This window comes from Cyprinus carpio, chromosome B17 (assembly GCF_018340385.1).
Source record: "Cyprinus carpio isolate SPL01 chromosome B17, ASM1834038v1, whole genome shotgun sequence".
NCBI classification, from domain to species: Eukaryota; Metazoa; Chordata; class Actinopteri; order Cypriniformes; family Cyprinidae; genus Cyprinus; species Cyprinus carpio.
In genome coordinates, this window is record NC_056613.1 from 9,565,218 (window position 1) to 9,591,962 (window position 26,745).

A 26,745-nucleotide genomic window follows, 5' to 3' on the forward strand; every position below is an offset into this window, starting at 1 on the left:
ATGACGGACAACATGATGAACTAGGTGCTATTAAGAAATTAACGTGGCAATACATAAAGCATTTGTTTTATTAACAAACAGACCTAGAGGAGCTTGTGACTTATGACTAATTGGTGTATGTACTGCTAATTTATGTCATAATCTGTATATATACACACAACTTTCCTGTACAATTTGTTTAGTTAATTTCAATGAGCGTTTCCTTTCCATTTGTTCATAAGTACAGGATAATAATTAAAGCAGACGCTTTGGTACATCACACAGGTAAAAGTCTAGAAGTTGGATTTAATAGATTGCACTTGTTTTAGTGTTTTATTCGTTTTCACCAGAGACTCTCAACAGACAGACTGATGTTTCACGCTGACTTTACAGCACTCATGAAGAGCAATATCTGGCCCATGAAATAGTTTAAAGCATAAAAAAAAGAAAAATACATTTTCTTTAAAGAAATTTCCACCTGCCCCTAACATTTGTTTTTCCCCACATTTATGACTTTTCCAGGCCTTTCAAAATTCCCTGATATTCTGAGGTTTTCCATGACCTGTTCAAGGGTCAAAGAAAATAAGCTTTGTTTTAAACCTTATTACTGGTTTAGATCCAGATCCTACCACATTCAACGCCGCTGTTGGTCACACATCTGCATACATATCCCTAATAAACAGGTTTCCTCTATCACAGAAATCAACCTAACAAACCAAATCCTCAAGAGGCTTTTCCCACACATTTAACTGTCCAACACACACACACAAAGGAAAAATCATCCCATTGTTTACACAAGTACAGTACAAACAGTCTTCTGTCAACTAGTCAGATTCACTCTCCTGTCATGCTTTGCAAAGATAAAGCTGGAGTGTTTTGGTCAAATGATATGCTAATTAGTGCATGCTGTTATTTAAATTAGAGAAGGCTGAAAAACGTTAGAATGACAGACTAAGTACATAAACCAACATGATTAAAATGAAGATACATCACTCTAAAATGGATTGCACAAAATGTTTTGAAAAATACAATCCCAAGGCATTCAAACTTAAGAAATGTATTTTGAAACCACTGTTACTTAAAAACAACTTAAAATTACAGTTACAGAATTTCATGACATATTTAAAAGTTAAAGGCATAGTTCACCCAAAAATTTAGGAAAAAAATCATTTATTCTTCATGTCATTCCAAACCTGCATGAATTCTTTGTAACATTACATTTTATTGTAAATCTTCCCTTACATGATAGTTCTGAAATGAACCAATGGTGTTTACATGCACAGTTTCCAAACTTTCAGTAGTCCATTTTAGAATTTCAAAGATTATGATTAAATAACTGTTCTTCACTAAACTTCACTAAAGACAAAATGCAATAATATTGAACTTGAGAAAAATGGCTTCAATGTTTTATTATTGCACTTTGAGTGATGTATGTAGTCAAATAAAGCACTTTTATGACACTTTATGTCATTTTGGAGCTTGCTTGATAGGCCAAATCCCTATTCACTTTAAATTATATGGAAAAGAGCATACAGGATGTTCTTCAAAATTATGCCTTTTGCATTCCATTGAGAAAAAAAAAAAAAAGGATTGTGGGTTTGGAATGACATATGGGTGAATAAATGATGAAAGAACATTAATTCTGTATGAACTATAGAAATGTAAACATTAACCAGCTGAAACACCTATGCATACACAAAACCCTGCTAACATGCACTTTTTTTCCTGCTCCATTTCATTACATCAGAAACCTTTGACTTTGACTGCCCCTGTGGAGGGAGAGCGAGGCCATCAGGGATATATCTGTGCTACTGTGTCCACGCTATGCGTAATAAGAGATGTCTCTACAAAGGCAGATTCATATCAAGTTACAGATCAGATGCACTCATATTCACTTTTAAATTACATTTTTAGTACATTCTTAGTCTTCCTGTACTCATAATAGGCTTTGGTATTTATTTTTTTTCTGAACAAATAATGCTTCATGCAATATTCTCTATTCATCATTCTGCATCATTGTCACTTGTACTGTAGTATTTTCCATCTGTAAATCACTTTGGAAAAATGATTAAATGAATAAATGTAAAAGTCATTGTTCATGCTGTAAGTCTGTTTGTAGTTTTGTGTTTAGTGCTGCTTTGAAAGAGCATTAGCATTAATCCGAAGTTTAGGATTAAACAGTTTTAAACTGAGGATTAGACTGCAGTTTTGACGCTGATCCCGTGTGGGTTTGTAATTGACAATCAAGGATGGTCAAAAGTGGATGATGTAATCAACTGCCGCCTTCTGGGTTTCAGCTTCAGAGAGCCATAGCGAGGCTTTAAAAACAATACAACATCAATTCACAGTTAATTTTCAGAAAGTACTACAGTGGGGTCTGAAACTCTGAGACCACCAGGGAAAATGTTTGTATTTTATATTCTGCTTTACATTATGATACAATTGAACATAAAATGTTTGCATGTGCAAATGTACCTCTTTGCGTGCTGCTTTGGCACGGGTGAGTTTCACACTCTGAGATCTGCGCAGACCCTTTTGCACTGACGCCTCGTCTTCGGAGAATACTCCATCTGTTTCCTCCTCATGCCCCTCCCCTGCTTGTTTATATGGCTCTGTTGGAGCAGATGCACAGAGGAAGCAATAAAGATCTCAAACAAGAGGAACTGAACCTTGAAGGATTAGCTTACCCAAAAAAATTTAATTCTGTCATCATTTACTCTCCCTCATGTCACTCCAAACCCATATTGTAAATTTGTGGAACAGACCAAAAAAGAAATTTTCCATGCAATCACAAATGGATTCTTGCTTGTGCATAAAGGATGCACAAGCGCAATGAAAATGATTTGAATATAGTGGAAAAAGTTACATGGAGCTTATCCATCATCAGCCTCTTTTCACTGTAGCTTCAGTTTTCTTTTGCATTTGAAAGAAAGTCATATTTTCATTTTTGTTTTTTACTAATGGTTTTCATTTTGTTTTTTGGTTACATGTATTAATTGAGCAGCTGAACTTTCCACCAGGACTGGTTTTCAATACTTGTTCTACCACTAGAGGGAGACATAATAATTATTTTCTGATGACAAACAATGTGCTCTGCTAGGGTTCATTTGCCTTGAGGTTTAAAAAGCAAATTTTGAATCTTGTTACAGTTCATTTGTTTCTTTAGTTTCATTTAGTTAAATCAGTATGTAATAATATTTCATAATTACATAATCACTTATCATTATGTAATCAGCTATGATGTCATTAAAGGAAAAGTTCACCCAAAAATTAACAAATTTGCTAAAAATGTACTCACCTCAGACCACCCAAGATTTATTTTTCATCTGAACATATTTGGAGAAGTTTAGCATTACATCACTTGCTTCACATCACTGCAGTGAATGGGTGCCATCAGAATGAGCGCAGTTGATAAAACATTAAAATAATCCACAAATTATGCAAGTAATCCACAAGCTGTGTTTGCAATAAATCCATCATTAAGACACTTTTAACTTTATTGCTTCTGAGTCCTCTATCCATAATGCTTTCTCCAGTGAAAAAGTTGTCGCGTCTGAATCAGGAGAGAAATATGCAGAGATCATGCAACGTTTACAAGCGAAAACAAATATACTGGTGAATTTGAATGAGAGAGGACAACAGAACAGCATTAATATGGATTTTGGATACGTATTTTGGGCAGAAGCGACAGTTTAAATTTAAAAGGTCTTTATGATAGATTAGTTTCTTACAAACACACAGCTTTTCAATTCACAAGATGTAAATTGATGAACTAGAGTAGTGTGGATTACTTGATTATTATAATGTTTTTATAAGTTGTTTGGACTCCTTTCCCTGCAGAGAATGCATTGGAGAGCAAGCAATGTAATGCTAGATTTCTCCAAATCCATTTCGATGAAGAAACAAACTCATCTACATCTTGAAAGTATATTTGCAGGATTTTTATTTTTTTATTTTTGGGTGAGCTATTCCTTTAATGCATATACAGTACTCACCAGAATCAGCAGCGCTAGGGTTAGCAGGCTGGAGGGCCCGTCGGCTGGGGTTTGAGAACACTGATTGTTCCGAGGGTAACTGCGTCAAGTCTGGAATACTGAAACTCCTCAGACGTTCACTAATGGCGCCCTGTCCCTGTGACATGAGTCATGTGGTCAGCTAACATGGTGCACTTAGTAAACAGAATTCAAGAACCAAAGACCTTTGAAGCTGTGGCTACCTTTATAATACACAAAGACATCTTTTATTTAACTTCCCAGTTAATGATGTGCTGGCTACAGGTTAAAGCAGATTGAAAAAGAAAGCAAGTTACCTGGGCTAGGTGCAGCAGCTACTGCTGGAGATTAGTTTAGCATGTAGACAGAAAGAGAAAGGAAACAGGAAGATTTGAAGTAGATTTTTACATTTTCTAAAGAAAACCTAAGTGGTGCATGTCTATGTTATTCTTGTTTCTAGATAAGAATCAAGATAAGAACAGTAGACCTTAGCAAAAACAGAAGAGGCTTATCAGAAACAGAAGAGCACTAGTGATTTAGATCTTTTTTAGGAACCAGACATGGCCAGACAGCAAATGTGATTTTAAAAAAGCATTCAAGAGAACAGGAGAGGTCACAGTGAAGAGCACATTTAATTTTTGCAGTGCATTTTTATGTCTGTGTCAGCATGTCCTTAACATGCTGTATATTTTTAAGGTTTTCTTTGTGTGTGTGTTTGTGTGTGTATTAGCAGAATGATACAAGTTTCCAAAAAATGATTTCTGAAGGATCATGTATCTACTGACACTGTTATCTAGTTATTACTGTATTTTTTATCAAGCCTTTGTCAGCATTCAACTAACAAAAGTTCTTTAATATTTCTTAAAATCTGGTATACCCTTTTATATAAATCCTTTTTATTTTAAGTTTATAACAGCATAACAGAAATGAGAGTAAACAATGAATCACAAAAAGAAGTAATGTATGAATGCAAAACAATGTTACTGCTAACATGTAATGAAACCTGACCAAATCAGCTTAGTTAGCTAGGTTAGCTCAAATGCCTAGTATAAACAGTGCATGAGTGTACAACTGAGCACATGTGTCCGTGCAATACCTTCACAGCAGCAGAGACAGCAGCAGAAGCCGCGATCGTGAGACCTTGACGTCCGAAATTCACCATGGTCTCGTAACTCCTCTCTCTGGCCTGAACGATATAATCATCAATCTCCTGAAAAACAGAATGTGAAACAGTCAATAAATCTATCATTTAAATTCACCCTTAACCTCCAACTAGGAGTTATTTGACAACAAATAATTACAGAGGGCCGGGAACAAAATATGCAGGTGCAGTTAAACAAACGATGCAGTTTATTGATAGTTCATAATGATCATGTAATCGACACATCCAACTAACTCAATCCGTCTGTTTATCTCTTAACGTCATTTATGTAAACATTGATTATGTAATCCTCTCGATTCCATAATACATTTCAGTATGGCTGTGTGTTCACTGTCAGTGAACGCCTATTCCCAGGGAAACTGATGATGTGTTTAGGTCATTACCCTCTCCTTGGATGCCAGCATAGGGTGTAGAAACTTCCTGTAGAGGACACTGGCTCCTCTAGTGTAGGGAGACAGCAACCAAAAGACAAAAGCCATTTTCAGTTCGTAGTAAACTGGAAACCTGAAACAATCAAGTGCAATCAATGTGAAAACAGAGGGATGACGGAAGACAAAAGAATAAATCTGATTCATGCATTCTCTATGATTTTAGTCTCTTGGACCTCAGGCTTGATGGATCGATATTCAAAGTCAAATTCAATTTAATAATTTATCAGAAAATTTAAATAAAATGTGTATATATTGTTATTTATTTCATTATTATTTATATTTAATTAATTATATTTAACAAGGAGTATCATTTTTCTTAAAAAAAAAAAAAAATCCCATCTGGATTCGATTTATAGATTTTTTTTTTTTATAGAATAAAGGAGTTAATTAACATCAATGCCCAATTTTTCAGTACTAGTACATTGCATAGAACAGAGCCAGTAAAATAAGCAGAGCTGATCTTTTTTTTTTTTTTTTTAAATGTCACGAAACTAATGTAACTTTAACCGAACTGAAACCGAACCTAACGGACTGGTTCCTCTAACTGGCCTGAGGAAAACAAATGGAGCTCAACATCTGCAACAACAGATAAAAGCCCTTTTCATTTACCACAAAGGCTAGACGGTGAAAAGTCATACAATGGAGAAGAATGGCACAATGTTAATAAAACCACTTGATGCAAAATTACCATTAACAATTATTTCTTTGCCTCTTTCCAGACTGTGTGTATATATTTACCAAGCCAAAGAAAGGTCTGTGATGGTCTCCACCACTGTGTAAAGAGCAAACACAATCCAGTACATCATCCATCGCACCTGACAAACCACAAACGCAAACACAAAATGCCTGTTAGAGGTATAGAAGTGCTACTTACAAAAACTTACCATGTACGTACTATAATATATTAATATTATTCATACACTATATGATATACATCAAAGAGCAATGGTATCATCATGGTACAGTCACAGTATTTTTTGTAAGGAAAGAAAGGGAAGTACACAAACCACAAACAGGGCACACATGGCGGAAGAACAGTATTAAATTGCTCAGCAGCTCGGGGTTTAGTTGCTGACGGACTCCGTCAGATACAAAGAGTAACCAGGATATACAGACAGTTTAGCTGGAGCTCTCCATCTATTCTGGCTACTAACATTCTCTAAACTCAAATAGATGTGAAGAATCAGTAGAACATGGATAAAGATGTGCATGTGCATTTCTGAATTGAGTACTCACATATTCTTTGACATTCTTGGATTTGACGGCTTTAAAAGAGTAGTATGCAGGATACAGCGTTCCAAACAAAAGACTGTGATAAAACACACACATACACACAGTACACATAAGACATGATTTATTTTAAAATATATCATGCACCTGTTATAGGTTGGCGAACAGTTCAATGCCCAACCAATCAAAATGTAGATACACTGATATAAAAATGTAAGATATACAAATATATCTATATAGGTTATTGGAGAATATTATAGATTTTTATTTTATTTATTTTTTTTGCATTTGGATTATCTTTGCCTTCATCTAACACTTAGTCTTTAAAAAGACTAATAATTTAATTTAATATAAACACACTAAATAACTTAGTAACACTGTTAAACATAATTTTTAGCAAATCTTGAAGTTAATATCCTTTTTTCCTACTGTACATGTCTATTCACTTTTAGCATTTAAATTGACAGATCTTAGTTTTAAGCATTTTATTTTAAATGCATTTAGACAAAATGTTGTAGAATTCTGTCATTTATCAATTATCGGCCATAACAATAAAACAATTATCAGCTTATCTTACCAACCATAATTTGAATATCGGCCGATCCCTATGCACAATCTTATATTTGATGATAATCCATCTAAATCCAGCCTTTGCCTTAGGTTACAGGCCTACTCAAATATTAAACTGGAAAACTGATCACTCAAAATGCTTGATTTATTGTGACGGGGGTGATACTGAAATCCCGTTGTTGTTTTTTTTCAAAGAGGTGTTCAATTCAGTACATCCACACAGTAAATTCACCGCCTTCACTGTAACTGGCTTGTGTTTCCCTGATCCATTTATTTTCGAGTAGCTATGGGAACGACATCACTTCCTGATACCGTCTAAAGTTATATGTGATCATGAGTGGGTGTGTGTGTGTGTGTGTGTGTGTGTTTGTGGTGAGGGACTGTTGGATGGATTCCATTTATTGCATAACGTTTCTCCACTCTAAAACATCTCTACCATAAAGCAAAATAAGTGCTGAAGTCAAGAGCAGAGGCCATCTCTTAACTTAAAACAGTGAAACTGTTTGTAATTCAACAACTGCAGCATCACCAAGTCACTATTTCCAAACACAGCCTGCCTTGCTTTTCCAACTAGTCTGAAGAAAGTGTTTAATCGTTGAATGCTGTGAAAACACATTAGAGTCACAATGGTTTAGTCATGCATTTCCTATTAAGCTGTTCTCTAGGAGAACCCGTGAGGGTAAAAAAAAGAAGAAGGGAAAGAATTAGGAATGAGTGTGTGTGTGTGTGTGTGTGTGTGTGTGTGTGTGTGTGTGTGTGTGTGTGTGTGTGTGTGTGTGTGATGTTACTGCACATCTCTAAAACAGCTAGGCCTTGTTTGCCGATAGTGCATAATTAATAATTTTAACTTACAGTAAGAACACAAAAGGCGTTTCAAAAGACCTTTAGACTTTGAAACTGACTATAACCTACTATATATAAATGTATTTCTATCAGTGACAACCAGAGACCCTTATCTCTTATATTGTCAGTACACTAAAGATAACCAAACCCACAGCAAACAGCACCTAGTGAGATCAGGCACAGAATGTGCTTTGCTGTGCTGACCTTTTCCGCAAAAAAAGGGACACACCTACTGTAACATTACGGTCTAGCAGGAAAACAGCAGTTCCTCCCTGGCAGACAGGGACTTTGAATAAAGCAGGCCTCCAGCCAAAAACATGATGAATTTCCAGCTCTACACCACTACGTCAGCAAAACTGATGCAGGGTTTTCTTTTTCTTTTTTTCTGCATAATTTGTGATTTTTTTATTATGGTTGACAATGATTCAGAGGTTCCTAAACTTTCTTACCAGTGAGTTTCCAAGGTTTTTCCATTACTTATCCTATGATTTGTGATGGCCGAATAAGGTTTTTGTGCACTCACAAAAACAGTAGTTTCCAGCCTACTAAATACTTCAGTTCTGAACATAACTATACATTTATATTGACTGTAAACATTTACATGACCTTTTAAAATTGTATTCATTTCTATTACTTTACTGGCCCTGGAAATTAAGCTTTTAAATGGTATATTCCAGATTTTCCAGGACTATGGGAACCTTGTTGAAAGTGAAAATATATAAAATAAGAATACTGCATAAATTTAGTAAATGTAACCGTGTTATTTATTATATTGGGGGACAAAACATCATACTTTATGCATGTTTTCCCCTTTTTAATCCTGACCAACAACAAATAATCTACAATTTGTTTTATGTAACGTTACTTATAATATTGTCTTGTATTGTTACATTGTAGATATAGAGATAGTACAGTGTGCATAGATGTTATCCGTATGAACTAAATGCGCAGGCAGCAGTTTTACTAATGTAACGTTACTTTAAGCTCAGAAACGCAATTAGTTTTCAGTAAATACTCACACGATGACCCTAGATATAATCCAAGACACCATCTTCCAACCTGTTGCACTTTTAAGTTACGAGGTTCGATGCAGGTCCAGTCCAGAGGCATAAACTATTAAAATAAACTACAACTAATAATAACTTCTGTCTCGCTTCTCCAACCGCTAAAACTCAACCACTGAGTTCCTTTTTTTAACGCATGCTTCTTTATATCCACAAGTTTGCAAGATGACATCGTTATTCGACGAATAACCACTGTTTTCAGCTGTTGTCTTCTCGCTACATGATATTCCGTTGTGTTAAAAATGTATGTATTGTTTTCCTCTTCGCCTGTCCTTTTCGGACTAGGGACGATGTCAGTCACCTTTGATTGATGGCACGACTGACCACTGATTGGACAAAGACTCTGGTTTGTCCCGCCTTCTGCGTTTACTGATTGGACTACTGACTCAGCGCCAAACAGGGTCACAGGGCGGAGCTGCTTATCGCTTGCATTGCATGCTGTTTGCGTACTAGGATAGGAATGATTGAGTTTGAAACAGGTAATTTGGAAACGTTTTTTATTTGAAGATGTAAAATGCTCAATGTTCAGTGGATGGGTTCACCGATACATTTATATTTTTTATTTTATGAATCATGTAGTCTGATTTGCCATCTTTTGGCATCTTTTAGAAGTACACTAGGCACGTCCTCAAAGCTAAGAGGTAGACTAAAACGTCAAAACATTAAAACAAATGCACTGTAGGTAATTTCCAGTTTTAAAAGATACCCCTGACAGACACCCCCCCCCCTTTTTTTTTTTGTTCTGGAGAGAAATCAAATCATATTTTATTATTGCAATAATGTAGGCTAGTTATATAATAGATGTTAACTGTAAATGCAACGTTGTTTCGTCCTAAGAATGAATAAAAAAATAAAGATCATGCAACAGAAAGTTTATGCATTGCTAAACAATGAACAACAGCTGCAGATTTTCTGCCACATCTGTTTTAGATTCTCTTAATTTGCCCTAAAGTCAGTTTTGCAGTGTGCATTAGATATCTAATATACATCTGGAGGGGGGAAGCAGTGTAGTTAATGGTGACTTTAACCTTTATGCTAGATGTCCTATCTGTGATCCTTTTACCCCTCGAGAATAGAAATGAAATTTCTTGTTATATTATAGTTACACTGGCTCTAAAGAACACCCTTAAGGAAACCTGTCTGAAAGAATGATAGAAATATTGACAAAGATTAATTTTATCATACATTGCAACATTGTGTTTTTGGTTCTACAGATGTTTAAGAACTGTAGTGGCTTTGTTGCCATGTAGTGTTAAGAGAAAATTACATGCAAGGGGCCTCTGAGGGTCTTTACTCTCATTGGACAATGTTAAAGAAAAACTGTGTGAGGGGCTAAACAGTCCATCTCATGTGGTCCAGTAGAATTGGTTGACCATAAAGAATTTATAAACTCTCTTGCAGGAGAGAGTGCAATTCTTTAAAATAAACATTTTGAGCAAGATTATAAGTTTGTGTTTCTAGTTTTTTGTCTGTTCTAGGTAATGCCACCTGGAGACAGCCAGCCATTGGAGAATAACTTTTCTATAGATTTTATCACTTTCCCAATAGCTGTCATAAGTTTAACTTTTTAAAAAAAAACTTTCAACATATTACCACTGTTTAATATAATAATAGCTTCCCTGTAGCTCAAACAGTAGAGCATGGAGATATCAATGCCAAGATCATGGTTTCAGGAAACAACAAAACTGATAAAATGTGATTGAATTCAAAGTAAGATGGTTTGGACAACTGAAGTGTCTGCAAAATGTAAATAATAATATAATATTTTTTATACTTTAATAAAATAGTAGTTCAATCTTTTAATATTTTAAATAATAAAAATTATATTTAAAATAAATATTTTAATGAACACAAATTAATAATTAAGCAATGTAATATTTTATGATATATTATTATTATTATTGAGTGACATAATTAGAAATAATTAACTACTTACAAAACAAAAATGTCAAATCCTTTAAAGAAAAGCACTCCCTCCTCTTTTTGTGTAGACTCCAGGATTGGTTCAAGGTTGGATGCGCGTGCCCTTGTCGCTGGCGCGTGCCCCGTCCTTCAGCAGAATCCCTTCGCGCGATAACGCGTCAGCATCAAGCAAAGGTTCACTTATATTTCCAATGAATGATACGTCTGATAGCTGACGAACTGCAGGAGCTTGATCCACTCTGGCATCGCGGATCCTTACATCAGGGGGAGACGGGGCGTATTTGAGGTGAGAGTTAACAGAAGTGATGCTTTATGATTGTGTTGTGCATTTTATTGGTGCTGCCAGGTTTCTGAGGACTCGTGCAAGGGCTGCAGTTCCGCCTGAGGAGCTGTCTGTGGTTCTGAAAGGATCGGGTGGCTGTGCAAGACTGCATTTTTGGTTACACGAAAATTAGCTTCCTGCTCCCGTTTCTGGCGGGTTGAAGAAAGATAAGACAGCGAATCTGGCTTGACACATCATAAAGCGTTCGCATGCATGACATACGGGTGCAGCGCGAGGTGGAACAGTGTTTGCATTTAATTGGCTGTCCCACTGATATTACAAAACTGAAAAGTGTGTCTGATCTGTGATCTGCTGTCATCAGATTTTCAGCGTTTACTTAATAACCGGTTCCTTTTAACCTTGAGAGGAAAATCCTCGACCACCAGCTGATAAATGATTTTAGGACAGCCAAATGTGATTGTAATCCAAATGATAGCTATGCATTTTGGTTTTTCACTAAAATATCGTTGATAAAGCATGGTTGTAATTACAAATTACACAATTAGGTGGGTATATCACAAAGACATTGCCAACTTATCATGTCTGCATTGTTGTTGCATCTTTGATTTCTGTCCAGTAATACTGCATATCATGCAAGTTTTGATGTTTTAAGCAACGAGGTGTATCATTGTGTGTGTGTGTGTGTGTGTGCCTTGCTTCTCCCTATCAGGTGCGTATATCCACTGGAGTAGCTGTTTTGCAGAGTTTTTGAACCATGGCGAAGAACAACAGCCTCCATCCAAACAGCAATGGAGAGACGGACGACTCACCAAACATGCTGGTTTACAGAAAGGTAGGACTTTGAAAAATTATTAAGATGGTCACTTTGTGAAAAGTATTGCCTTTTTGACAGAACAAGTAGTGTAAGCTTTGTTTTGAGTGCAGTTTTGGGGAAAAAAAACTGTGTCTAAGACATGAAAGTGGTGTAGGTGATAAAGGGGCTATTTGTCACACTTTTAAGTTTATTTTGGAAAGTCACTTTCTGTATGGACACAAATCTTAAGAGCTTTTTGTAAAAAAGAAAAAAGAAAGTTTGCTACCACACATTGACCTTTTGTGGCTATATGGGGTAAGTTGTCATGATGGGAATCTGCTATTAAATAAGCATATTACATTTAATCTTTTGCCTTTTTGACAATTTTTCCTTGTGACATTGAGTCCCTATGTAGGTCATTTTCTTGAGAAGCAACAGGAATGGGAAAGCTTGTGTTTTGAAAAAGGAGAAATGGACATCAAAACTTTTTTGACCTTTCTTACTCTCTTACAATCTTTCTGATGATTGGTAATTTGCTCATCACTGCTTGAGTCAAAGTCATTTGTATTGCTGACTGGGAACTGAAGTCTGTCATTGTGGCTGAGAGCCACTAATGTTACCACTCATCCTATGGAGACTCAAAAAAGAAACATGAATTTTTCACGAAGCCATTATCACATATTTAAAGACTTGTGTGGCAAATTACAGTTTCAATCATGGTCAGTCGGTGTATCATTAATTAGCAGCCTGCTTAAATGAGCTCTGATGATGAATCAGGTAGGCCTATCGGCGTGCTTCTCTGTGATAAGTTCATAATTCTAGTTTTTATGCTCACTTAATGATCTATTGAATATTTATTATGCATTTGATTTGTGATGATTTTGCTTAGCGATATCAAATTAATCAACATTGCGCTAATGCAGTTTTTATTTGTACATTTGTTTTCTTAAAGTGTAAGTAGCATTTCTCATTTAAATGTTTTTATGAAACATTTCAAATGGTTAGTTTCAATAAAACTCAGGATTAATATTTAGAGATTTGTGCAAAAAGATGAGTTTTGCTGCCAGATGGTGTAGTTACGACATCTACCAGCAGGGACTAACAAGGCCATGTTAACCAGCCAAACCTTGACCCAACCCTCTGATACAGCAAAGACTTGCGACCCAAAACCTGTGCGATCACGACTAGTATTTCCTCTGCCTTGTACCAGCTTGCCCTCCCGTCTCTCCTGAGCATGTTCAATTTCAATCTGTTCCCTCAGGTGCGGCTGAAATATGTTGTCAGAACATGGCAGTCAGATATAGTTTGGAGACAGTGAATCATTCATCTATCAGAGGCTGCAGCATCTTCCTGCAGGACTCTATTTTTCTTCCTTCTTTCAATTCATTTCCTTCACCCTTCACTTGATTTTCTTCCATGCTGCTTCCGTCCTATTAGGTGTGCTGTGCCGTGGAGGTGCATGAGCGAGCGATGCTCTGCAGTCAGAGATGCTGTGGCTCTTCTCTTCACATCACAAGACATTAACTCACCCAATTCAGAACTAATAACTACTGGCCAGCCCCTTATCACAGGCTTTTCTAACAGATCTCAAAAAGCTGAATAGATTAATGAAGGACCTTAGGCAGAATGGTGCCACTTTTCCCGAAAGCATCACAACCGTAAGTGGATTGTAAAAAAGACCATGCAATTCATAATAGAATTACGGACTGTTTCCCAGGTGCATTGTAAATTAAGTAGATCTTGAAAATCTTAGATCTTTTAGTAACTGTAAAAAGGTAGATTTTCACAGTTACTTTTCTGATGTATTTACACTTGATTCAGTATACATTGACTTCTAATTATTTTATTTGTTTTAGAATTAAAGTTTGTGTGTATATGTGTATAGTATATATATATATATACTATATATATATATATATATATATATATATATATATATATATATATATATATATACACACATATATAATTTTATATGTAAAGAACTAAAGTATATATATATATATATATATATATATGTGTGTGTGTGTGTGTGTGTGTGTGTGTTGTGTGTGTGTGCGTGTGATTCTTAAGTAGCATGTGAACCGCTTTCTAACATGATGTACTTATTTGCTCAATATTTATTTATCAGCAATGCTCCACTGTTGCCATGTGCTCCATAAAAAATTATGATTATAACAGTACACTTTCATTCTTTCAGTAGCAATTAAAACCCCAGTAAAAAGGCACACACTAGATTAATCATGAACTATTGAGAGAATATGATATACTGTAGAGTGTTGTGCTAGAGTAGGAGTATGGTGCATAAATTTGTTCCAATTCACAAGTTTGCATTTCTTTGGAAAAAGAGAGAAATACTGTATATAATGAGGAATTTGGTGTAAAATTGGTTTGGAAATGTTAAATCATAAAGTGCACTTTGTGTGATTGGCCAACAGTAATCATTAAAAAGAATGCATGCCAATAAACTACAACTGTAAGACTGTTGAAATGTAGGAGTATAATTCTCAGTAGTCTACTTGATTAATTCCTCAGTTGATGATTATTTCTCATTAGTTTTCTACTTGCTGTTGGAAGTGTAGCATGTCATCAAGCAAGATGCCAGCGATATTTTTTTCCCAGATTAAAAATCGACTTTCAATAAGCTTTCAATCCACATTTTAAACATGTATACCATTAAATCGGTTTGCAAAACATTGCACAACATGATCTGTCAGCATTATAAATTAGTAAAAGTCACAGGACCTAAACCTGAGCCTTGTGGGACTCCTTTGTAATCCTTCAATACTTTCCAATTTTAGTGTGACTTAATGAAAGAAAACATTGGAGGGAAAACATTGATACTCTCTAAATTATTCAGCAACTTTTTTAATACTTAATTTAAAGTTTTTACCATTCTATATCTATTCTATTTATACACCCTTTTCACACTCAACATCTAACACTAAAATTAAATAACGATTTCTTCATTGTAAATGATGGCAGTTTTACCTAACTTGGTGTTTCGTAGCATAGACCTGTACATTCTTGAGATGTCCTGATTGGTTTCATACTATGAGGGAGAGGCAGATACAAAGTCAGAGAGTGGGGAGACAGAATACTTAATCAAAAAGTGTACCTGGTGTCTGCCACATAGTGTCCAAAGGTGCTGGAAAAAGAGATGAGTCACATGTCCCTCAAGTACAGCCTTCGGCTTGTTACAACACAGTTCTACATGCAAAGCTGCTGTCTTCACACTGTAGTCCATTTAAAGTGTAGCTGTGAAAACTAAAATAAAACATTGACTTGACATTGACCAAGCATTAGTGCAGTTTTTGAAGTTGAAGGCAGGCCTAAATATAATTGAAATTAGAGATGGGAATAGTTCCTCCAAATGTGAAAATTTTGTGGTTGTTCTGTGGTTGTTCTATTTTGCTTTCTGTATTATTATTATTATTATTAGTAGTAGTAGTAGTATATCATTATGTATATTACCAATAAAAAGTTTGTGAGCAGTGAAAATTTTTAGAAGAAATTATTACATTTATTTAGCAAGTATGCATTAAATTATGTGACAATATTGTAATATTACAAAATATTTCAAATAAATGCTGTTCTTTTGAACTTTCTATATTATCTGATCTCCCTTTTTAATATTTTTTAATTATGTTTAATAAATAATTTTTATTTGTTGGTGTGAGCTAATATGTTTGATTTGGTGATGTTAAATAATATTATGATAGACTGTTTTATGTTTACTTTAATTAGACATTTGCAGTAAGATTTCTAAAATCTCAGTTATTTTCTTTTTGTCTAAAACACTCAGGAAGCATGGACTGTTAAGCTACAGAGTCGTTTCTAAGCCATTTCAATTATGTTTCAAGAATATGTAAGTCTACTGTATAATGGCTGTCAAGGGCTTTCACAGAGTTAATCCAAAATGTTTCTTCATTTTCCATGGACAAAACAATTGACAAGCACACTCATAGCTAAATATATAGAAATATATACACCCAGGCAAATGTATAGGCTCATAAACATAAAAACACACATATATATTGTGGTGCTCCTAAGGCACTTAAGCTGTTGTTTAAAGCCCAAGGGCAGCATAAATTTCTCGCATTAAAAGAAGCTCAGAAAATGCCATTTTCTTCTAGGAAAAGGAGCTTTAGACTTTCCAGCTATCACACTGTGTTGAAAATGCCCAGTCACACAAACTGCTACTGGTGAATATAAAATCTCTTTTAGCTGATGGAGACACCAATCTGTTCCAACATGACCATCTCCACTTCTGCCTTCTTCTCATGCATAATTCACATCCAGACCAGCATGCCTCTCTTTTTATCACACTGTACACCCTTTGTTGAGGGACTACTACAGTATCTTGGCCAAACCCAGCACAGAACAGCTCCATTTTTCATGCGGGCCTCCATAAAGTATGTGAAACAGGGTTGACTTAATCGAGCGTTGAATGGCTTGTCTTTTCTTATCCCTTCTTCTTGATTTGAGGAATGCACATCCTTCATTGGTGGTCCGTGACCCTGAGTGGAGTTGCCATCGGTGACAGACTATTATGACTCATCGTGTGCTATCTTAACGCTCTTCCGGCTGTTACGTCAGTATGGTTTTGAGAGTGGTAACATATGTGCTGTTAGCGGGGGTTGTAGCGGGGAATGAGATAGAAATGAGGAATTGTCTCTTGGAGGAATTTTTAGACTCAAAACCATGTTGCGTGACTGACACTTAAGCGGATGTGCCAGCTTCTCTTATTATCACACTTAACGTCATATGTTCTTTTGACTGTTCTAGGTCTTAGTTGATGCTTTTTGTACTGTGTGTGTGCTTGTTTGACACACTCATGTGCATTTCCTTTCCCACTTCCAAGCATGCATATACATATTTTTAATGCAGTATTTATGCACCAAATTTACATATGCATGACCAATCAAAAGTTTAGGGTTTGTAAGATTTTTTTTGTGTTTTTCAAAAAAGTCTTTTAGGCTGTATTTATTTAACAAAAAATACAGTAAAATGTAACATTGTGAGAATATGATTACAATTTAAAAGATCTGTATCCTTCAGAAATCATTCTAATGTGCTGTATCATATTTCTTATTATTATGAATGCTGAAAGCAGTTGTTCTGCTTAATAACTTAATAACAGCATTTTTTTAAATAGAAATCGTTTGAAGTATTATACATGGCTTTACTGACAATTAATGATCAATTAAATGTGTCCTAGCAGAGTAAAAGTAAAAATAAAAATCTTACTGGCCCCAAACTTTTGAACGGTAATAAATGCATAATTTTTGAATGAAATTTTAATGCATACTTTTTTTTATGCAGTATAAGAGCCACAAAATAGACCATTGTAAAAGTAGGTATTCATATTTGTTTAGCTGTGATGTATTGAAGAATTTGTTCAACAATGTCAATCAAGTCATACGACAGACTAGTAGATTGACTTGTCTATAATATTTTTAGCAGTGGTGCTTTAAAGGGAATGACTGTAGAGATGCAACTTTTCACAGAGCATTGTGCCAAATGCAGTGAATCACTGACGACAGTTAACTCTGCCTGAGAAGTTGCATCTTATGTTTAATTTAATTAACTTTAAAGCCCTGCCACTACAAGCATTACAGCACCACTTTTCCAATAGGTTGACCACTTTCAATACATTTTAAGACAATTACTGTCAGCCTGACTTGTTGATTATGAAAATAGTTGAGTACCTGTTGTTGTTGTTTTTTTTCAGTCTACAAAGATATAAAGATACAAAGAAATACATATTTCTACAAATTTCTATCTGGAAGTCTGGAAAACATAGGGTTTGAAAATTATATGTTTTATTTATTCAATTAACGTGATGCTGCTTCTCTTGTCTTCTGGAGTGGAGAGGGCAGAGCATGAGTGAGGCTTTCATTTCTTTCTCTGTGGGAGCCAAGCAGCAGACTTGAGTGGCATTATGGGATTGACAGCAGAGTGGAGCAAGTGGTGAGATCATCAATAAGTTGGGAAATGTGCAATTTGAGAGGGGAAAATCATTGGTAGCCAGCCAGTTGCTGTGAGGTGAAGATGCCTGTCATAAATGATCAGCTTTTGAGTTTCTTGTGGATTCAGTGCTTATATCACACTTTTACATATTGCTATAATTATTTCAGTATAGCTGAGCTGTGCCTGTGTTAATGAAAATTAATTAAATTGACACTTCAAGAATTTGGTAAGTTAGCATTTGTGCTAAATATAATCATGCTTATACAGTAGGAAGTTTAAAACATTATGTCTTAATGTCTTATTTCTGCTTTAATGACAGCTAAACTTGAGCTGCATGAACTCATTAAATGTTCATAATTGTACATTTTCCAGGTTTATTTGCAGGTTTAAATAATATATATATATATATATATATATATATATATATCAGTGATGCAACATGCCTTACCCTTAATCTTCATGAGAGTGTGTATAGACCTGTTTTATCTATATACTGATCTGTGTGTTTGTTTGTATCAAATTGTTTTGAGTTGTGTCCATTGAATGCTAATAAGGGTCATAGATGTCAGTGAGTGTCCTAACAGTGCTGTCAGCAGGAAGGTCTGACTGCATAAACGATCCGTGTCATATTGAGTGTCAGTCAGCCAGAAGACTTCAATATTCATACATGAGTCTTTGCTTCTTAACAGAGAGACAATCAGATGGGCACGTCACTCAATTAAGTCTCGTCTGTTGTTGTAGCCCTCAGGAGGCAAATAGACAGTTGTTTATTTGGCTAGATTTATGGCAGCTTGATTCAAAATTAAAATAATTTAACCCTGGAAAGTTAGAGCAAAGCTTTTGATGTCTTAATTGGATGATGTGTTTTCATGTGTTTATTTCCATAATGTAATGTATTTCATGAAGTGAAGTGAAACAGAATATAGATTGACCTAATCTAGTCATATGAACAAAAAAGTAGGCTTGGTGATGTCAGTTGAAAAAGAAAGTTGTTTCAGAGTCTAGAATCTTAACGAATCCTAGTTATAATGAAAGATTGATACTAAGAACTTACACATTCTTGAAACTTCATGGAAAGCTTCTAGTTTGATAAGATATTTTATTACCAGTGTAACTATGTTAATTTCAAATAATCTTTATTTATCTGTCTGTCTGTCTGTCTGTAGACTATCTATCTATCTATAATTATTATAATCTATCTATCTGTCTGTCTGTCTGTCTATACATTTTATAATTATTATTTATATTTATTATTGTTAATAATTTATGTATTTACTTATTTATTTTTAATACATGTATTTTATAATTATTATTTATAATTATTATAATTAATTTAGAATTATTAAAATATTTAATTAATTAATATTCATTTATTTATACATTTTATAATTATTATAATTATTACTTATATTTATAATTGTAGTTTATTTAGATTTATTTATTTTGGTTATTGATTATTTATTTAGTCTGTGAAATCCTACCTTGAAATTGAGCATTTCTTTTAGGGATGGATTTACTCTGTTATTAAAACATGAATAGATTTAATTTAAAGATATGATATACTATAGACACAAATACATGTTAAGTAATGCTTGGGAAGATATTTCTGCATCTGAGTTAAATTGTTCTCTAAGGTGTCATTTAACGTGCATAAGTTTTCCTCCAACAGGCTATTAGGACTACAGTAGTTAATCACATTCATCTTGTGAAGTGTTTGAAAAGGTGACCTGTAGGTTAACCATAACAGGGAGCGATTTAAAGCAACTTGGATAATTTTTAATGCACCAAAGCAATTTATTCACCCACAGTAATCATATAAATAAGATTTGTTCTTTGCATACACTCAAGTAGTCTCTGAGGGCTTTTCCAGTTTATGCTGCATATGATGTTCTCATTTCCTAATGCTTTAGCACCGAATAGTTATATAACATACTGTTTTTTTCCTCAGCATTTTGAAAATCAGGCATACCTTGCAACCTCATTGGCCAGCTCGTCTTGAACACATGTATTAGGCTGTTCAGCCTGTTGTACATCTCTCCCTTCCCTTTCTTTCTTATCACCTCCACAGAGACATTCAATCCTGTTTCTCACATATTAAAGCTCTTATATGAAACGGAAGTCTCCAGTAACCTACACTCCCTCCGTTCACTCTCTTCATTCATGTTTTTCATTCTGCCCTCTCCGTCTGATCTCACTGCCATCACTGCTGCTAATCATTTTTTTTCTGCTTGCTAAGATCATGAGCCTCTGATGTTCTCAACTGGTTTTGCTCCAGCATCTTTAAAAGATTTTACATTAGGTATTATATGTTGATGCAAAACAGTACCAATATTTTTTATTCTATTGCTTATCTATATTGTTTGCTTTCTAAATGCCCAGTGAATTTTAATGGTTTCATACTCTCTTCAGGCAATGATCCACTTTATCCTCCCTGTAAGTGAACCTGTATTTAATGCAGTGTTGGTTGTGTTTTCTTTTACTTTGTGTAGTTTTGGGGATTTCATGCAGCCTGTCCCTGTTGATATTTTCCTAATTGGTTAGCGGCTGTTTTTAAACCAAAATAGTTTTGTCCCATCACATCGTGCCACTTGCGTCTGGTGTAGAAATGGTGTTAGTGGTCAGCTGCTGGAGAGTGTGCCACAATTGAAATTGCTGATGAGATGAAGACAAATATATCTTGTGTAAAATGAGAATGTTATATTTTTAATTGTATAATTGTTTTCGATGTTTTGGCATATGGCCATGTAGTGAACTGATATCACCCCCCCCCCCCCATGATATCGTCCAGTGCGATGTTTCACTTTCTGAAGCATCTGATGCTAATTTGGTAGACATCACCCAACTCCAATGCAGTGAATACATACATTCGGACACCGAATCTTCTATTCTATTCTATTCTATTCTATTCTATTCTATTCTATTCTATTCTAGTCTAGTCTAGTCTAGTCTAGTCTAGTACAGTATAGTAGATAAAGTTAATCAGTTAAAAAATTATTTTTTTCCACTTATTATTTTATTTTCATTATTTATTTTTATTAGACTTATTATTTTTTACAGACTGTATTTATGGGCTTTTATGAATGCTTTTATTGGAAAGTACAATACATATTGTACCATGAACATATTGGGAGGGTGAAGCTATTGGAATGGGATCAGACAAGATACATGCTTAAACAAAACCTGCTCATGGACATCCCTACCTGAGCGCTAAGGCTCCTATGTGTACCGAGGTCTGACTGTTCAGTGGTTTTTATTGTATTTTTAGGCATTAAAGGCAAAGTAAAGATGATATAAAGCAAAAGGCAAGCACATTGACATTTCTAGTCTGTATCCATTATCCTTGTTCTTCATCATTTCCTTACGTTTACTTTGATCCATCTCTCCACCCTCTTCTCTTATTCCTAGCCTTTTATCCCTTCCCTTGGAACAGCCTGGCTTTTCCATCTTCTCACTATCATCTTTTCTGTTAAACTTGAAATTCTTAACCTCACATTTCTCTTTCTCTTTCTCTGCTGTTTCCTTTATGTGTCACTGTGTTTTCTTCAACATACTTAGATCCTGCCTATGATCAGCTCTTCCTGTGTTGGCAGTACAACATGAAGAAAAGCTGAGTTGTCAGGCAGGAGATGAAATGACTCACTGGCACAAGACGTTCTTGAGTGTGGAAAGCCGTTAGCACGTTATTGCACTGCTGACTGGGGTTTGGATTAATTAATTTCACTGCTGATTTCTCAGTGCACCTTTTAATGTAAGGTTATGAGAGTCTCTAATAATTTCAAAGCAAAGATGAAAGTCAGCATCACCTCACATGTTGTTTTAAAACATAACTAGAAAGTATCTGAAGTGCTGCTCTGTTAGCCCATTTTCAGCGTGCCAGTATGTGGATTTTTGTCTCTAGTCCAAACTATTTAGTCAAGGTTTTGCTAGTTGGCTTGGCTTTGTTAGCCTGTGCTAGTAGAATTCATAACTACTACACCATTTGGACCCAAAAACATCTTTTGCCATTAAAAACTTTGAAAAAAATAAATAAGCAAATATCAGTATATAATATTTCACAACTGAACACTGGTTTAGGATCCAATGAGAAAATATGTTTTACCATAAATAATTTTGTAATATAAATATAAATAAATAAATTCAATAACATTCCATGCCATTTGTTAAGTGATATTGATGTTTTTCTGTTGTCATTGGTTCAATGTCAATCCAATATCTGTATGCCCTAATATTAAATTTAGGTTATTTTTTCATGGAGTATGTTTACTTTTACACAGCACTGTATGTGCACATGTTTAAATTGAATAAACGAATAAAATGCAGACAGAAGCAATCCTTCAGTCTACTTGGATGGAACGTGAAATTCAATGCAAAGACAATGCATTGATCCAACAGTCCTTGCATACTGGAAACTTCAACTACACACATGATTTGTAGAACTTACGAGTTGCATTAATCGACTCTTCATGTCCAGTGGTGCAGTTTCGTCTTTCTCAGATGGCTGTGTTCCACTCACTATTGCATTAGTTGTTTATCATTTTAACATGACTTCTTTGTCTCTAGTTAAAGCTCTTTCAGGTCACTGAAATATGTCTGCGGAAGGTGTAAACAGCCTCCTGTTTTGCAGGTGTGCATGACACTTCCACAATCATTGTGCCATATTTTAAATCTTATGTTTTATATTTCTGTGCCTGCTACTATAATAGTGAAGATATCATTTAGAACATGAATCCCAAATGTGTGAACCTGCATTGACGACATTGAGACAACTTGCAGCTGTGGTGTATTACAGGAGAAGAAACGCGAGCTGAGTGTTTCATTATCGGTTTGGTTGCTTTGAGGGTAACTCTCACAGCATTGCAATGAATGTTGTCCCATACATCACACACCGAGCCTCCAGAGAGAGAGCTGGCGAGAACAGCAAAAAGGGAAAAAGAAACAGACAGAAGAAGAAGGAGGCGAGGGGACGCTTATTGCTTCAATTGATTGTTCTCTCCACAGCTACAGACCTACACTTTTTTCCAGTTTCCACAGCCTAAAATCCACAGTAATGTAAATGTCCCCCAAGCCCTGCCTGTCTGCACTGATACTTCTTGTTCTGTGATGAGGATTCCTGAGTAACCTCAGGAATCCTCATCATCTTACCTTTCACTCCTCTATCGGTTTCAGCTCCTAGAGCATCCGCTAACTGCCAGCCTGTTCTGGATTTTTTTTGCTCAGTGTCTCTGACACCTTTGTTGAGAAACAGCAGGTGTGCTTTACTGTGGCTGTTAACACAAGTCAAAGTTTAATACATCAGACATTATCAACAAGAGAAGAGAAAGAGCATATGTGAAAATGTTGAATCACGTTAAACCGGTCATCAAACCTGTCAAAATATTACATAATATTTTAGAAACAAAGTAAAATACCAATATTTTGGACCATTCATTTTTTGCCACTGTGAAATTACTTAAAGATAAATATTTTTGTAAAAATCATATTTTTGTTGGCACTGTCCCAGATATGATGGTTATGATGGTTTTATTTTATTTTATTTTATTTTATTTTATTTTAATTAATTAATTGCTTCATTTGTTTTTTGTTTTGTTTTGTTTTGTTTTGTTTTGTTTTGTTTTGTTTTGCTTTGCTTTGCTTTGCTTTGCTTTGCTTTGCTTTGGCTTTTTTCACCTACCCAGATTTTGTTTAAGTGTAAATAGGACACCTTGTTGGCAGAGGATATTTAAACTAACTCTGCCCAGCAGTGTCTGATTAGGGTAATCAACACTACAAAAGACACTTGTCACACATCAGCTCCAGTGGTGTGGATGTTAAAGCACATACCGTAGTCTTTTTGCAAAAATCGACCAGAGTTCGAAGCCGGCTTTTGTCGATCTTTGTTTTATCAAATCTTATATCACATCAGAAAGGCATTTATTTTCAATAAAAGTGGAGGAAATAATCAAAAAGTTGAAAATTACGTATCGGGTAGGTTTAGGGTGGTCTTTATTGTCCCAATAAAGTGGCATCCATTTATTAATTTGAATTAACTTTATAATTTTCACTCAATACGTTATTATTGCATACTTTTCATAATGTACTACAATAATGAGGTGCAGATAATTGCCACTATTTGTAATAAGTAGCATAAATGGCAGAAAATCCTGCTATTTTCACATAGTGTAAATAGAATCTATAGCTATTTGCACAGTGTAAATAGCATATCGCTAAAAAATACTGCTATTTTCAAATAGCCGCTGCCTTTTGTTTTGTGTTCTGTATTTTGTTTTTTGCTTCGTTTTGTTGTATCCTTTTGTTTGTATTTATTTTGTTTTGTATTTATTTTTCTCTGAACTCTTCAGATTATTTCTTTGTGGCCCCCCTGGGGTTCCCCGGACTCTAGTTTGACAACCCCTGCTTTAAGTGACTGACTCATTACATTTGGCTCATTACAATTACTGCAGGCGTACCTACAAAATCACTATAATATTTCATTTCTTTCAGGCTTGATAATTTGAAAGCTTTTATGTGGCTGCTACACACTGTGCGGCTTTGCTAAATGTGTGCGGTTCACAGGATTTGTCTCAAGGCCAGTGGATGGATAGTGTTTAATGACAGTGTTGTGGCTTATTAAATACCTCCAGAGCAGCCTAACTGAGAGCAGGTCATTTGTATGCATTTCATCTGGTCTCCATTCTTTTCAACAAGCACTGGATGAAAGTAATAAGGCGTTCTTTTGCTGTTACAGTGAGTGGTCAAGGTCTTTAGTCTATAACTGCTATAATTTATTAATGCTAACATATTGAAAGTGGAAATGGCTCTACACATACTGGCTGTACCAGTACATTAATAAACATAATTTTCCTCATAATAATTATTCTCAGTTGGTGTAAGCTTAAAGCTTATCACAGTGGCATCCAGCTAGTGAGGACAAAGTCTCCAAATGCCTTGTTGTTATTCAGGACACATGTGTGAATACGAAGGGCCAGAGGTTTTGGGCTAAAAATAGTCCACACTCACTCCTGCTTTTTTTTAACAAAATTTCTCAGTTTTTTTCCATTCATCCTTCTCTCCTCTACTTATGTTATTTCCTTGTATTTGCACATCTCTCTCTCTATCTGTTTCTTCATGCCCTCTTTTCCCCCTCCATTTTTCCATGTCCTGAATGTTGTTTTATTTAAGAGGACACGTCATGTTACAAATGCCTGACATTATTTATCTGCTCCTTTTCTCCCTGTGTTTACCTTGTTTGTCATAGAAGGACACATTTTAACCCAGAGTTCAAATTGTTCCAATTTTAAACTTTAGTGACGCCGTTGGGAAAATATTTGGCTTCAAAATCTGCTTACTGCTGTGAATAATTTTAACACTTCTTTGCTCATGTGTTCAGAAAATGTTTAAAGTGCTTTAAAATATTGCCTTAAACATTTTTGACATATTAGCAAAAATATCCATGGCCAAAATTCTTAAAAATATGTTACATAGTTTGATCGATCTGTCCCTAACCTTACCCATATTTTGCAGCAAGTGTTTTGCAATACATTACAATAAGTACATTGTACTTATTTTTTTATGTAAGTAGTTAAGGCCACTTAATATAAAGTGGAACCAGAAAGTGACATTCAGCCAAGTATGGTGACCCATACTCACAAATCGTTCTAATCACATAAACAATTATATATAGAAGTATTTAGTGGTGTTGTCGTGATCATTTTCAAATGCTGAATGTCAGCGAAGTGCCGTGGAGAAACACACAAAAGCAGGTTATTATGAGCCATATTTATTTCAACGCTCTAAATTAGTGTGCATTTGAGTTTGTGTGTGTTTGTATTTATGTGTGTGTGTGTGTGAAATTGTTTGGTAAAAGGCAGCAGGTGGGTGGTCAGATTCATTTTCTGCGGAATCGTACTCTTCCAGAGCTGAGTCAGAACACCCACTAAAATCCCTCCCACACATGCTCTCATAGAAACACACGCACACACACATGCAATCACAGAAAACCGCAAATTCACAAGCACATGCACACAAAAATACGCAAAACAGAGAACGAGGAAGGGATGAATAGGGCTGCCCTTTAAGTCTGTCTGCGCTTGGCCTTAATTCCTTAGCACACGGTTCCACCTCCAGAGATGATGATTATTTCAGCCAAGCATATTACATAAAACCTGTTACAAATTTTGATATAACTAATTATTAGATTGAGGCTGAGAGCAGGATTTTACTGGAGCGCTGAACACTTTCAGTAGTGTGATATACAGTATCACCAGTACAGCCAAAATGAGGAGGTGTGTGTGAAAACTACAGATGAAGTGAGATAATTGGCTAATTGTTGAGTATTGTATCCTTGTTTGCTTGTATTGCTGTATTTGCTTCACTGTTCACTGTATGTGTAACAGAAAGGCTTTTGTGGTACCATATAATCAGATGGTATTTTAATATACAGGATCCCATGGTATTTGCATCAGGGCTACCTTAGTATTGCAAATTACACATTATATTTTCCCTATTCATCATAATTAGAACACA

General features: G+C 35.2%; 2 protein-coding genes across 3 annotated transcripts in view; one reads left to right on the top strand and one right to left on the bottom strand.

Annotated features, from left to right (window-relative positions):
* Positions 1-284: 284 nt before the first annotated feature.
* reep3a (receptor accessory protein 3a) lies at positions 285-9,581 on the bottom strand. Of its 2 annotated transcripts, XM_042742076.1 has the most exons (8): positions 9,227-9,581; positions 6,801-6,873; positions 6,303-6,379; positions 5,517-5,637; positions 5,068-5,181; positions 3,975-4,110; positions 2,455-2,591; positions 285-2,297 (listed from the first exon to the last, which is right to left on the bottom strand). In XM_042742076.1, exons 1-8 carry the CDS (start codon positions 9,256-9,258, stop codon positions 2,223-2,225), a joined length of 765 nt encoding a protein of 254 aa, XP_042598010.1. In that variant the 5' UTR covers positions 9,259-9,581; the 3' UTR covers positions 285-2,222. The 2 variants fall into 2 exon arrangements, with proteins under 2 accessions (XP_042598010.1, XP_018928809.1); XM_019073264.2 differs by lacking the exon at positions 9,227-9,581 and having other exon boundaries at positions 6,801-6,908.
* Positions 9,582-11,281: 1,700 nt separating this feature from the next.
* LOC109104035 (regulator of G-protein signaling 7-like) overlaps positions 11,282-26,745 on the top strand; it is a 37,501-nt gene continuing 22,037 nt past the window's right edge. Inside the window, exons 1-2 of the mRNA XM_042743104.1 lie at positions 11,282-11,480; positions 12,187-12,309. Coding sequence (XP_042599038.1) covers positions 12,232-12,309 — 78 coding nt within the window. The 5' untranslated portion in view covers positions 11,282-11,480; positions 12,187-12,231. The remainder of the gene's footprint in view (positions 11,481-12,186; positions 12,310-26,745) is intronic.